This window comes from Diabrotica virgifera, chromosome 3 (assembly GCF_917563875.1).
Source record: "Diabrotica virgifera virgifera chromosome 3, PGI_DIABVI_V3a".
In the NCBI taxonomy this organism is placed as follows: domain Eukaryota; kingdom Metazoa; phylum Arthropoda; class Insecta; order Coleoptera; family Chrysomelidae; genus Diabrotica; species Diabrotica virgifera.
The window spans coordinates 142,780,776-142,796,827 of NC_065445.1; the positions used below are offsets into that span (position 1 = coordinate 142,780,776).

At 32.8% G+C, this 16,052-nt stretch overlaps 1 protein-coding gene across 3 annotated transcripts in view; it reads right to left on the minus strand.

Annotated features, from left to right (window-relative positions):
* Positions 1–1,218: 1,218 nt before the first annotated feature.
* Positions 1,219–16,052, minus strand: part of LOC114333439 (putative tricarboxylate transport protein, mitochondrial) — an 88,850-nt gene continuing 74,016 nt past the window's right edge. For all 3 annotated transcript variants that reach the window (XM_028283309.2, XM_028283308.2, XM_028283310.2), the window contains exons 5-6: positions 10,681–10,845; positions 1,219–7,704 (exon numbers count right to left, since the gene is read on the minus strand). In XM_028283309.2, coding sequence (XP_028139110.1) covers positions 7,469–7,704; positions 10,681–10,845 — 401 coding nt within the window. In that variant the 3' untranslated portion in view covers positions 1,219–7,468. The remainder of the gene's footprint in view (positions 7,705–10,680; positions 10,846–16,052) is intronic.

The window sequence follows — 16,052 nt, forward strand, 5'->3', positions numbered from 1 at the left end:
GACAGATCATTTCAACACCCAATCAAAGTCCGTATAAAGACTAATACCAAACTTTCGGTGTGCGCATGCGCGCAGATCAATATAAAATTCACCCTCAATCTCAATCGCGCCTAAAGAAGTATAACTTCAAAAACCTACGTTATGCTGATGACACTGTTATATTGGCGTCTTCACCAGAAGAACTGGAAGAAATTTTGAATAGGCTAGGAACGGTGAGTACAGAATATGGTTTGAAAATAAATATACAGAAGACCAAAGTAATGATCATCGATAGAATCAGAAACAACCAACCGGAGATAAGAGACTAGGCAGGTTACGAAGTGGTCAGACAATTTAATTACTTAGGCTCCGTTATTACTAACAGTGGAGGATGCGAAGACGAGATCCGTAGGCGCATCATAATGGCCAGATCGGCAACAGCCAAACTCACACAAATATGGAAGAATACTGACATTTCAAACAACACAAAATTACGCCTTGTTCGAGCGTTAATATTTCCTATCGCCACCTACGCTTCAGAGACTTGGACCATCAAAAAAGCAGATTCAAAACGTATAATGGCATTTGAAATGTGGGTCTCCCGGAGAATGTTGCGCATACCATGGACCGCACCTCGCACAAATAATTCAATATTAGCCGAACTTAACATAAAAACTAGACTCAGCACAACTATCAACCAAAATATACTGAGATATTTTGGACATATAACTAGAAGAAGGGAAGGCATGGAACGAATGATAGTTGAAGGCAACGTAGAGGGCAGAAGATCCAGAGGAAGATCTCCATTACGATGGTCGAACCAAATAAGGGACATGACTGGTTACTCGTTCTCCGAAGCAAAACAACACGCACAGGAGAGAGAGGATTGGATAGAAATAGTCAAACGACTTACATGACGCCACTACATCCTTACGAAGGAGAACAGATAGAGGAGGAGGAGGAGGATTTCAGTTTTGCTTGCTTGTTTTGTCACAATATAGTTTTAATTGATGTAATACCTTGTTTGGTATACATCTACAGCTCCCGGAACGAACCATGGCCGGTGACAAAGGCTGTCGTCGGTCGTACACCCACCTAATCTTTACGCAGACAGAGTTTCCTCATCGGTCATAGTTCGATCCGGGAGCTGTACACTGTTTTACAAGATATTCCTTTCTGAAAGACTACCATATTATGGTAATAGAATACACTGGAACTAGGTTAGTGAAATAAAACAAATTATTCTTAAACTTCTTTTACTGTGTCATTTGTTTTCAGTGCTATTTTAACAAACAAAATAATTACACTTCAAAACTTTAAATGAATAACAAATAATATAAACATTTTGGATAACATACATAAAAATTAAAACAACCCAGCACACCAAAAAGTTTGACATGTAGTTGAGTTCAGGAATAAAATAATTAAAAAATAAATATTTAAAATAAATAATAAAAGGATTTCAAGCCTTATTTACCATTCAGAGAACATGATTTTGGAAAAAGTATAAAAATAGGGTCAATTTGGCAGTTCTTAGTACCTACATAAATGCATTTTCGTTTTGTAAAAATAGATTAATAAAGAAATATATCTAGATTTTTCAAAACAATCCAATATGTATATCTAAAATTGTTGTAGAACAATGTACATACTTCTATATTTATAAATCTTGCAGTAACTCTAAAAACTTGGTATTATAATTGAAAAATTATTTATTTTCTTTCGTTATTATTTTGGCAGCGCAAGTTGTCTAAAGAATTTCTGAAACTGTTTTCTTGTGTCTTAAAAAACAATTAATGCAGAAGTCATTTAAAAAAAAGTGGTACAGTAGGCGGTACAAGCGCAAAGCTTCATACTGTTTTCTATATTTTTAAAATTGAATAAATTTTATTATATATTTTATACTTCCTATATATTTTTTAATGAATTGGAAACAGTTTACATGTTGTATAGCGGACTCCCCTCGTCGCGTAAATGACTTATTTTTCGCTCGTGACGCTCGCCTCAGCAAGAAGTTTTGCTTCAAAAATTTTAAACCAAGAAATTATTAGATATAATCTGTAAATTTACAGTTTAAATCTAAGTTATGTAGTTTTATGAAAATATAACAAAAGATATTCTACATAAACGTCAAGCAAGCATACCTTTGGAAGAGAAAACAGTGTAAAACGATTGTATTGTCCTTTTCATGAGCATTTTTTAGTGCGTAACAAATGATAGGAAAAAGGGTAAGTCCGTGATAATACACATTTATGACATTTATTCTAACATGACATTTTAGTTAAATCTGACAGTTGTCACATTTTATTTTCAATTTGTAATAAAAACAAATCAAATGTGTTTCTTGCATTTATAAAATGGTATTTTCTTTGATTTGTATAGTCTTATAAATTATACAAATTATATTTGTAATATTAAGTAAAATTTAATAAAAAATTTTGGTCTTGGTAAAAGGTATATTATTTTAAAAAGCCCTATAGGGCTACAAACATCGAACAGAACGTTTTCGCTCTAAAAAGAGCATCATCAGTGTTGCCTAAAATAAGTATAACCATATTAATTATCAAAATGTTGAATTTAAAGTGATGACCAAGGTAGAATCAAAGTTTGGTTATACTTACAAGAACATGGTGAGCCAACCAAAAAATACGAAGGTCAAAGCCTTTCAAAAATGGACTAAAAGTCACATCAAAATGCTAACATAGCAAATTCCAAAGGATGGATATAATCCCTAAGGATATGGCCCTAGGATAACATATGACTCCCACACGTTGTAAGTGGGTCAAAGGTAACAAATTAGGTCATTATGTTACAAGAGCTGACAGGCAACTAAGATATGAGATATCAAAAGCGAATCTGTCTGATGTCAAGACAACAATTGTCAATGGAACTTGAAGTATCATGAAAAATTGGTTACACAGCTACTAAATTTATAGTTGTTTATAGTACAAGCAATGATAACAGCTAACATCAGTGTGTTGGAATTATAAAAATAAAGAGTTAGTGAGAATAGATTATCTAGATGTAAAATAGAAGGGGGGAATTTGAGTACCCACAATCATCAATGAAGTGTACGTAAATTGATGAAGAAAGATAGGCAAAACAACATACAGATAGTGTAATGTATGGTTTATGTTTTGAAATTAGATAATTTATATTTGTGAACCAACACAAATGATGGCTGAGAGGCTGGCTGAAAAACTAGAGACAAAATAGGGGTCGTGATATCAAATGCTGAAAAAGTTGTAAATGCAAAATCTTATTTATAAATTAATAAAATATAGATGGGTTCATCAACACAAATTTACAAGACTGAAAAGGTTGTATTACAAGCTTAGTCCAAATTTCTTTATTATGTCCTTTTATGTTAAATAACATCTAGGGCAAAGAAAAATTAATAACTTGGATAAAAGTGTCTAAGCTACAACTAAAGTGGGGTCAGATGAAGATAAGTGTTGAGTAAGATTATTGAGTATATGAGAAAATTAAAAATTGTGTTTATTTGAGATAGGTGAGTTTGTGGTATATAAAGTAAATTTGACATCACTATTGAGACTAATTAACATTATTGAGAGACTGGGGACTCCAGAGACCAGGCAACCAAACAAACCAAATGATGAATGAAAGGTTGGCTGAATGGAATAACTACTAGATGTGTGAAACTTGAAAGATATATTGTACAGTATTATTGGTTGATTTAGTTTAGAATGAAATAGTTATGATTGGACCCTAAACGAAAAACGGTTTGAAAAGATGATGTGGAGAGAATGGGATATATATTGAATAGATATAGTTGTGTACAAGTTGTGACAAATGGATGTTGTGGATATAGTTGAAATTGCTTTGTTTGGGAGAAGAAAAATTTTTTGAAGAAAGGATTAGATGATTATCGAAAATTGAGTGAGAAATTGAGTTGAGAGATAATCATCTAATCCTTTCTTCAAAAAATTTTTCTTCTCCCAAACAAAGCAATTTCAACTATATCCACAACATCCATTTGTCACAACTTGTACACAACTATATCTATTCAATATATATCCCATTCTCTCCACATCATCTTTTCAAACCGTTTTTCGTTTAGGGTCCAATCATAACTATTTCATTCTAAACTAAATCAACCAATAATACTGTACAATATATCTTTCAAGTTTCACACATCTAGTAGTTATTCCATTCAGCCAACCTTTCATTCATCATTTGGTTTGTTTGGTTGCCTGGTCTCTGGAGTCCCCAGTCTCTCAATAATGTTAATTAGTCTCAATAGTGATGTCAAATTTACTTTATATACCACAAACTCACCTATCTCAAATAAACACAATTTTTAATTTTCTCATATACTCAATAATCTTACTCAACACTTATCTTCATCTGACCCCACTTTAGTTGTAGCTTAGACACTTTTATCCAAGTTATTAATTTTTCTTTGCCCTAGATGTTATTTAACATAAAAGGACATAATAAAGAAATTTGGACTAAGCTTGTAATACAACCTTTTCAGTCTTGTAAATTTGTGTTGATGAACCCATCTATATTTTATTAATTTATAAATAAGATTTTGCATTTACAACTTTTTCAGCATTTGATATCACGACCCCTATTTTGTCTCTAGTTTTTCAGCCAGCCTCTCAGCCATCATTTGTGTTGGTTCACAAATATAAATTATCTAATTTCAAAACATAAACCATACATTACACTATCTGTATGTTGTTTTGCCTATCTTTCTTCATCAATTTACGTACACTTCATTGATGATTGTGGGTACTCAAATTCCCCCCTTCTATTTTACATCTAGATAATCTATTCTCACTAACTCTTTATTTTTATAATTCCAACACACTGATGTTAGCTGTTATCATTGCTTGTACTATAAACAACTATAAATTTAGTAGCTGTGTAACCAATTTTTCATGATACTTCAAGTTCCATTGACAATTGCTGTCTTGACATCAGACAGATTCGCTTTTGATATCTCATATCTTAGTTGCCTGTCAGCTCTTGTAACATAATGACCTAATTTGTTACCTTTGACCCACTTACAACGTGTGGGAGTCATATGTTATCCTAGGGCCATATCCTTAGGGATTATATCCATCCTTTGGAATTTGCTATGTTAGCATTTTGATGTGACTTTTAGTCCATTTTTGAAAGGCTTTGACCTTCGTATTTTTTGGTTGGCTCACCATGTTCTTGTAAGTATAACCAAACTTTGATTCTACCTTGGTCATCACTTTAAATTCAACATTTTGATAATTAATATGGTTATACTTATTTTAGGCAACACTGATGATGCTCTTTTTAGAGCGAAAACGTTCTGTTCGATGTTTGTAGCCCTATAGGGCTTTTTAAAATAATATACCTTTTACCAAGACCAAAATTTTTTATTAAATTTTACTTGTAATTAATGGTATACAGCCAGCTACAGGAAATTCTTCCTAGTGGATTTGTAATATTATTATCTACTTAAAAAAAAATTATTTTTTTTATTATGGCGCCATCTATCGACAACTAGAATAACTAGAATAAATGTTGTAAATGTCTGTAATCACGGACGTGCCTTTTTTCTGTCACATACAATTTAATGCGTTAGAAAGAAATCGAAAAACTGTGACGCACTGAAAGATGATCATGAGAAAAAGAATACAGTTGATGTAGTGAAGATTGGTTTTGATATTGATTGGTTCAATTCAAAAATAGGTATATGGGATAAGCTGTGTTTGGCAGACTCAAAACATCGTGCATATTTTTAATTGGCTGATTATGCCACATACAGCCAAACAAAGTACTTGATATTTCTTATTTTATCCATAGCTACTGAGCTAATCTCATCGATTTTGTATTTATTTCTGTACAATGTTGACATGGTGCAATAAAAGCATGAACATAAGTGAAATTGAGAAAACTGTCTTTTCTACAACTGACATTGTTACGTATCAAAGAAGAAACATGAACAAACATGTAACGAGAGCAGAGGTTGATAGAATTAGCAAAACAACTGATAATAGGAGTCACAAATATTAAACACAACCGAAAAAGAGGTCATGAACATACTGTCAGAAAAATAGCAATATAAATTGTAGTTTAAAGATGATTTTAACTGAATTTTAGCGTTTAATATTATCATACAACAAAAGTTAAGTATCAAACAAGATACTTGTGAAAAAGAAACTCTGTATACATCAAATACATTTAGTTTATTGATTATTTTATTGATAGTACGACTGGGTACATTCCCTTACATAATTAAAAGAGAAGTCCATAGAGAATAAACATACCAAGTTTTTAGATTTTATCCAAATTACAATTTGTCAAGCGTACACAATATCCATCTAAGACTGGCATAAATTAAATCTTAATGAGGTATTGTAAAACTCTACTAAACTAGCTAACAATGTAGTTCCCATTCCCTTCTATATTGGTCGTAATATGTTATGGCTACGGCTTAAGTCTTTATTTCGAAATAACATTGTACCGTACTGAAGTTACAAGCTGATACAGCCTTACTGCATTATTACGAACAACATTATCGCTAACAGTCACATTATTTCAACAAAAACTTCAAAGGCATCATATCGTTTCGTATAGGCGTAATATTCAGTCTTTATCTTCAAATAGATATTTGAAAGTTTAACAAACTATATAACATAGTTAACAAGAGTAAAATATTTTTGAGAGACACAAAATATATAATTTTTTACGCAAAAAAGATCAATTATAAAAAATAAAGGCTAAGTAGACGATAAAATATATTTTCTAAAGTAGGATGATTGAGAAGTGATCTTGAGGAGGAGTACGATTAACAATCATAATTTAATAAAGTAAAGTCAAATGTGTAATGAATATGGACAAGCTGAATGAATACAAGTTAATACTATTTCTACTGCTACATTCTCTCAGCAGTATTTTAGATTTAGTTCTGGCTTTATTTGGGCGTAATTACTTGATCCTTCTCTCAAAAGAACATTTACATCCACAAATGTAACTAAGTTAGAAATTAAAATTAATACATGGTTATGAAAGTATGGTGGTTTGTTCTACACTGAATGTGTTATATTTTTTCAGAATAAAGCACACAAATTTATATTACGTGTTTTTAGGTTTTGAATCTCTGTCAAGATATAGCGTAACAAAAGAAATTATTAAATATAAAATGATATATTTAGAGGTTGTATCATTTTTATATTTAGTATGTATTTTAATACAATTTCGCGACTGGAAGTCGGAATATCGAGACATACAATTGCGATTGTAATATTTGTGGTTTATTCCTAAAAATATCAAATATTCAGTAGAATCAACATAATATACGAATAAAATATAATTGCATATAAATGCAATGTTATTAGACAAAACTCAAAATTAAATAAAGTGTCACGTTTAACAAACTATAAATGCATATATGTTAGTCAAATATACTTTTCCCGCTAAAATAATGTGACTATATAGCTCCACACAATCGTTAAAGATGCCAGAAGGAACTCATAAAATCTCTTTACCAGAATTTGTTAAACAATTCCATGAAACTGTCATAGATCATAAATGTTATGGCAACGTCCAGGCATACTCTACCCAATCTGGGCACAGTTCCCTTGTAGAAAGCTAGGGGACCTTCGTTTTTCATTATTTGAACGGCGCAGTCAAGGGTATTTTTGTACTTTTTCGCTTCTAAACCTTGCATACGGGTCTTCACAACGTCGATGGGATTGTTTCCGTATACTGAGCAAGCACCTGAAAATTAAAATTAGCAAATGAAAAATTTGAGTGGGTGCTTCAAATTTTCTGTTAGTCAGATATGTTAGGTCTTGGGCCACACTTTAAAAAAATCATAATTACCCCCCGCATGAGACTTCGTTTATTCAGTTATTCATATCGAATCGGGCAACTTTTCTAATACCAAAATTTTCGGAAGGGGGGCGGAGAGAAAATGCATGAAATCGTCAACTTTGGAGCATCCGACAACTGGAGTACCTTTAAAAATTTGTCGGACAATATTACCAGTAAATTGTAAGTATTTTTTCAAACAATCTTGCAAAAATCAGATGTGAGGGTATAAATTTTATGACTCATTATAATGCGTGCGTCCACCCCTCAAACACAGCAAAGCTATGGAGTCAAAATTTATACCATTACTATGATTTTTGTAGGATTTTTTGACAAAAACACTTACAATTTACTGGTAATATTGTCCGACAATTTTTTAACGTCACTCCAGTTGTCGGGCGCTCCAAAGTTTACGATTTCATGCCTTTTCTCCCCGCACCCCTTCAGAAAAATTTTCCGTATTAAAAAAGTTGTCCGACTCTACATGAATAACTGAATCATGAAGTATCATGATTCAGTACTGTTACTGTTGTATCATGATTCAGTATACTGAACGAAGTATCATGAGGGAGGTAATCATGATTTTTTTAAGTCTATAATGTCTGTGTATGTTTGATTTAAGTATAATGAATAATCGCACACACAACATGGCAATCGAGAATATCAACGCACATAAAAAGAATGTCAGATGAATAATTGATTTATTTGGCATAATTGTGTATTGTTTAATATAAACTGAAAACTTTGCAAGTACCGGCTATTTTAGTAGGTACGTAACTTCATTGAGGCTACAATGAAGCATGCTTCACTCAGTCTTTTAAATGAAGAAACACGAAACAAGAGAGCCGTCATCTCCCAGGCATGGATCATCCTCATTGTACGCAGGTGTCCCTTGACTGGCGCTTGTCCAGTAAGGAAGACTGTTATGAGTGTGTGGTAGTTTCTACTTGTTTTCCGCAGTACTTCAGCCCTATTAGCGCATGTCCGTGTAATACACAGTTTGTCATGTGCTTGATCGGGTATACTTTCCCAATGAAAGGTATATTGTGTTGGGATCCAGCCTTTTCCGGTCGCGTTTTGGTACTCCTGATTCAAAATTTCGTCCTTGATCAGAATATCAAGAAGGAACTTCATGTCTTGATACGACATGTATTATGAATGCTTCTGCTACTGTAGTTGCTTCTTGATTAGGAAGGGGTACAATTTCAAGCCATTTTGAAATATTGCGACCATTATGTACTTGTTTCCTCTCTCTGTCATCGGAAGTGGCATGCCGAGAATCTCCACTGCAAGTCGTTCAAAAGGTTGTCCGGAAAGATATTATGCCATTTTACCACGACTTCTTATTCTAGGGATTTTTCTATCGTTACATAAATCGCATTTCTTACACCAATCTTCTACATCTTGGCGACAACTGATCCAGTGTTCTTTTGAAAGGTGTTCTTTTTCGAAATCTGGCCAGTGTTCTTTTGGCTCCAAAACGTCCTCCAGAAAAGCTTCTATACAGATCTTGCAACACACTTTTAATGTGTGATTTTGATAGTTACCACTTATTGAACTGTATGTACTCCATCGGGACTCTCCCATTTCCTATAATAGACCATTGAAAAGATCAGAGATTCCCATTGTGCCCAGTGCGCCTTTATAGTTCCACTACAGTTGGTTATTTCCTGCCAAATAGGTCTTATTCCATTTTTAAGTCATTCTCACATGACTTTTAGGTCATTATCTTTTTTTTTTTGCCATTTTTAAGGTTTTCCAAGCAAGTCAGATGATCTTCGTCATGTTTAACTGTGGTTACCTACAGACTTACTTCTTCGCTTATGGTCTCTTTTTCTTCAAGTGTTTTAAAGTACAAACATTGTCGTTCCAAACAGGATCGCCTAGAAAGAATATCGGCATTCTTATGAATATGTCGATTTTTCGATGTACTACGTCGAAATTGTACTGTTGGGAGTCTCTCTATCCACGGAGCAACTCGTCCTTCTGGCTTTTTAAAATTCGTTAGCCAATGTAAAGCGCTCTGGTCAGTTCTAATTATAAAATTTCTGTTATAAAGGAAAGTATGAAAATGGTCTAAGACTTTTATAAATTACAACTGTTCTATGAATGTCAACTTTCTATGTTTATATACTGATGGGATGGGCATGAAGCGAATTTAATACGGCCAGGATGAAATAGAAGATAGTCAGGGAAGGAGGGAAGATAATCGCCATCTTTCGTAAACAAAAAAATGATAGTGGTAGTCAGGGTTGCCAGATTGGGGTATTTTCCCACAATTTTGGAGTAATTTGAAAGCGTCTAGGGGAATTTTTCTAAGCAGAAATGGTTGGACGATTTGGGGGGGGGGGAATTATGGAAGATTTTAAGGGGTCATGGTAAGTTAAATTTGCGAATGTACATAAGACTGTACTGTAGATTATACTCTCACATAATCGAAGACGATAGGACCTATGAATTATTTCCAGGGCCTTCTGTTGGTAAGTAGTATAATTTGGGTTTATAATTTTGGTTTACTGTTCTCTACATTTGACTACTAGTTTATTAAAATACGGCAAAACTTTAAATTTGGGTGATTTGAGCTTCAATTTGATGGAATTTCAGTTTCTATGTGGGGGATTTATAAAATCACATCTGGATTGACAGTTCGTTGGTTTATAAACATTTTCTGACGTTCATAACTTCATTCGACATTTCTCGATTTTCGATGATATCTCGAATATTCTCGAACTTTAATACTTCTTTTCGTCAAGGGACTTTTTCAATGTGGGACCAATCTTACAGAACTGGTGTAACAATATTGATCATAAAAAAAGGTATAAATATAACAGGTATTTAAGGAAACTTGCCATTCATAAGAAATGTTAATAGTAAAATATTTACCTGCAAAAGCACCCATAGCACCTACAACTATCTTAGGAATCTTCTTATCACGATCGCCTCCCTTGTAAGCATCTTTTAAAGTCTCCATAACGAAGAATCGTATCGCCTGATTAGAACCCTGTTTAATTATCGTCGCTGTAACTCCTTTGTATACACCACCAATACCTACAAAAAAAAATATTATTATACGAGAAATATGAATGTTTCTTACTCTTCAATACTTTCTTCCAATACTGTTTTGAAGCCTTTCATTTTTGTATTCCGTGATATTTCTTTTCTATATACAGGGTGTTTCATTAACAATAGGGAACTTGCACATTTTTTTTTATTACATAATAATGTTTTATTACATAATAAAAAAATGAGATTTCCAAAATTTCACGCTTCAAAAACTCATAATAACTCAGAAGTACAAATTTAAAGTCTTATGTATCTTAAAATAGTTCAAACGACCCGTGACGTCACAGAGTTTAACTATGTGGTTCCGTTTATGGTTATATTTACGTATATTCTTCTTCTTCTTCTTTAGTTTATTGGCCTCCACCTACTTGGGTATTTGGCCAGCTCGTCGTAGGGGAATAAAGGAAAAATATTTATATTCTAATGACATTTACCGTATGTCATTGTCATAATATATACCAGTTTGTTGAGATTGGAGTTTGATACAGTTTTTGAAGGAAAGGAAAGAAGGTTTACTATTGAAAATAAAACCATTTTGTAAAAGTACAAATTTTCTATGAATAGTTCAAACGATCAAAAACACTTGTAACGTCACATAACTGTATTTTCTACTGACGTTTATAATGTCTAATTTAAAATTACCAGAGAACGGCAGTTCTCGCCAGTGGCGCACATCCACACTCCCCTATACGCAACACTATATATATACACGAAATTTTCGATTTTCTAAATCTGGCTGAATTGAAAACTGGGCCAACTCCCATCTTAATGTTCAGGAAAAGACTCACCCATTCATATGTCAACCATCCATTTTGGTCCACGGGTGTGGATTTTACGGCCCTTCCTATTTAGGGTCTGTTTTTCGTTCTCGTCTCCAAAACTCCCAAAAACTTCGAAAATTTAACTCCGACCTTTGCGGCTTCTGATAGTACTGATCATTACCTTTCTAACGCATGTCTAATTTTGAAAATCGGTTATACCATTCAAAAGTTACCGAGCTCAGAAATATGACTCAATTTTTATTTAAAAAAAGGGAAAATGTTTGTCGATATGTATGTATGTATGTGGAAAAGTTAAACAGATCTGAATTTTTTTTCTGCGTTTGAAGAGGGGGTCAGGGCCGATTCAGAACCGATGTAGTTTGTGACTTTTGACCACCCATAAGCCAGCTATAGGACTTGGTAGGTACAAAACGGCATATTTTTTGGGGGTATATATCTTCGGTTCAAGAAGAGACAGGAGAACCGCAAATACACCAAATCAATAGTATTGAGTTAAGCTTTCAAATGGTGTCCAAGCCGCCAGGATCAGACATACACACGGCTCAGTATAGCCGAAAAACTGAAAAACTAAACTTTGAAAATATTGGTTTTTCGACAATTACTCAAAATTTCAACCTACGAATTGCGCCAATAACTGAGCGTTTGTAGAAGGACTCTAGGCGAATCTAACGGTGTATACCTCATATCCAGGAAAATTCGAATTGTTAAGTTATAGAATTCATAAGTATGATCAAATCTATTTCTTATGGGAAAAACGGTTTTTCAAGCTCAATAATTCCTGTAATAGCTTCAGTTATCATACTTGATCTTAGATTCATCAGATTTGTCAATACGTTTCAAACTCATGTTTAGTGATCAAAATCGGTTAAGCCGTTTAAAAGTTATTAAGCTACAAAAGTATAATCCAATTAACGATTATTCCCTAAATGGTTTATGTAGTTGTAGTGGTTAAGACGCTAAATTTGATCTGGTAACGGGCAATTCGAGTTTATTTACCGGCCATTTCAATTTTTTTTTTTCAATCTATTTCGAATAGAAAAAAATCTAGTGTACATTCGATGGACACTAGATCATTTGGGAGATAATGCGACAATGGCGACTATTTATAAAGCTTAACGTGTAATCGAGAAACATTGTATTTAACTTCATACATTTAATTTATAAATAACTTTGAAGAACTCCTGATAGAAGAATAAAAAACTGATATCTGATAAAAAGATCTGATATGAATATTACGTGGCGCGAAAATGTATTTTCATTTTGATGCAAAACAAAATTCTAGTTTTATTTTAAAAGATTTTTCCATAATATTTGCTAAATTTGAAGTAAAACGCGCCACAAAAGAGTAACTTTGATACAGTTTGAATTTTGAAACTCTTTTGTGGTGCGTTTACTTCAAATTTAGCAAACATTATGGAAAAATATTTTAAAATAAAACTAGAATTTTGTTTTTCATCAAAATGAAAATACATTTTCGCGCCACGTAATATTCATATCAGATCTTTTGTAGCTGGAATATTGTATGCGCCACTCATTTTTACGGCGTTTAGCGGTTTTTTATTCTTGTTATATAATATACAATTGGTGTATAATGTAAACATATAACCCCGTGACGTCACGACGCGTTTTGGGGTGGCTGGTATAAGTTTAATTTTTAGTCGTCTTTAGGGCCCAAACGAAAGACAAACAAAACTTTTTTATCTTTGATACAGGTTCTAAATTATGTTCTGTTGTGATTTATACCATTTTTTTCGAATTTAAAGTTTTATGCAAGTTCCCTATGGTCCATATCGTAACTGGAGAAACCTTAGCACAAAATACGAAGATTTAACCTAAAACACTTAAATAAAATATTCTTCCTTACCGAGATACAGAGTGTTTTATTATAAATATTTTACAATGATTTTAGCCCATTGTTTAACACCTTCCAATATTTTTTGTTCAAACTTGGCAAACAATTTACACATGTTAGGATACTTTAACTATTGTTAAAAGATAGTTTTCCGCTGTTACCAGAGGCGTGCTGTAGGGATATATACTTCTTTTTCGCCCCTTTCCCCCCTCACAATCTACGCCACTGTCGTAATAATGATTGCAGCATGTTTTTTGATTCTTTGATATTTTTTACGTAAATATCATCCTTTTGCCTCATTGCGATAGAGTAAGTAGTTTTCAAGTTATTTGCGTTTAAATGTAATGGATTCAATAAGATTATGTATTTTAAACAGATAATCTTATTGAATGTTGTTTCAAATACATAATCTTATTGAATCCGTTAAAAGGCAAATAACTTGAAAAATACTTATTCTATCACAATGAGACAAAAGGATTATATTTACGTAAGAAGTAACAAAGAATCAAAAAAACATGCTCAAATGGGGGGTAAAAGGGGCGAAAAGGAAGTATCCTACAGCACGCTTCTGGTAACAGCAGAAAACTATCTTTTAACACTAGTTAAAGTATCCTAACATGTGTAAACTGTTTGCCAAGTTTGAAAAAAAATATTGGAAGTTGTTAAAACAATGGCCTAAAATCATTGTAGAATATTTGTAATAAAACACTCTGTATCTCGGTAAGGACGAATATTTTAGGTGTTTTAAGTGTTTTAGGTTAAATCATCGTATTTTGTCTAAGGTTTCTGCAGTTACGATATGGACAATTGTTAATGAAACATCCTGTATCAATTTGTTGTTCATTGTACGATATAGTAGTAGCGTTTTCTATACTCTCCTGTTGATTTCTGCTTCTAGAGATCCTGTTTCTTCTAGTAATACTCCTAAGGATGTAAAAAAATTTAACTTATTCTATTGTTGTTCCTTCAATTTCTATATTAAGTTCTTCTCTTTTTTCTCACATCTGCATAACTTCGGTTTTCTTAATATGTATCTTCATTCCTTTTTCAGTGAGTACTTCTTTCCATATTTCTAAAGTTATTTTTCAATTTTTGTAATTAGCACCAAATCGTTAGCAAATACTCCTTCAAAAGAGATTTTTACTCTTTGCAGCTTCCTATATCCTACATTCAGCATTTTACTCCTTGTTGTGCATTTTTTAATAAGTTCGTTCATAAATATTAGAAGAAGTGTTGCTCTAAGGGCTCCTCCCTGTCTTAAACCCTCATTTATTGTGAACGTATTTGATATTGAATTATTACTAATTATGGCTTTGCTGTTCTCATTGTATATTTTTTGTAGTACTTATTCTAAATTTCTTGTTGTCCATTCCTTCACATTTAAACAAATCAGTGTATATGTTACAGTTCAAGTTGATTATCCAGTTGGAGTTGACTCCAACTAGTTGGAAACGGCTGGTTTCAGTAAAAGTTGATTATAAATATAAAATGAAGATTTATATTCAACATTTACTAGTAAAAGTAGACTCCAACTAGGAAAAGTATACTCTTCCCAATGCCATTTAGTAAAAGTTGATTCTGATTCACACAAACAGCCGATTCTAGAAATTAAATTAATGTTACTGAATATGTTCAAATTAGTCTAGGCTGTATCGTCGTCCCCGTTAGTGAAATTGCTCCGATTCGAATTTTTTGCACAAACTTACTCAAAAAGAGGTCCTTATAACAAATCTACTGGGTGCCAGGCAGTACCTTGATCGATAAATTGTTTAAACAATTTTTTTTAGACAAATTCACAAAAATAATTTTTTCACTTCGAACAATTTTTTTAGATCATTTGAGTTATTCTGAGCAAAAAAAGGTATTTTGTGATTTTTCTCTAAAATTGATTGTTGTCGAGTTATACGCGATTTAAAATTTGAAAAATGCAAAAATAGCCATTTTCAAGGCTTAATAACTCAGTTAAAATCCATTATTATGAAAGTCAGAAAGTGACCAAATCAAAGTTTATAGCCCCCTGTACAAGATCCAGCAGAAATTTTTGTCACTATTTTATTACTAAGCTTTATCTTTAATTATTAACAATGAGCGCTAAGTACGTATTAGGCGGCCGTCAATGGTGAGTGCTAAAGAGATGCACCATTTGGGCCGTCCAATGGTGAATCTCACTCGCACTCACATTGACGGCCGCCTCAATACGCGCTTAGCGCTCATTGTTGATAATTAGAAATAATATCTTATTAATGAAATAATGACAAAAATTTCTTCAGGATCTTATAGAGGTAGCTTTAATCTTTGATTTTTTTTAGTTTCTGACTTTCATAATATACAGTGAGCACGTAAAGGTTGGAATAAATTCATTTTCTCGAGAATGGACGATTTTAGAAAGAAATCCCGAAACAGGTCAATTTTTATTTTTAAATTACGACTTTTTGGCATATATACCATAGTAGTGACGTCACCCATCTGGGCGTGATGACGTCATCGATGATTTTTTTAAATGGGAATAGGGGTCTTGTGATAGCTCATTTGAAAGGTAATTCAATTCTCTATTCAAT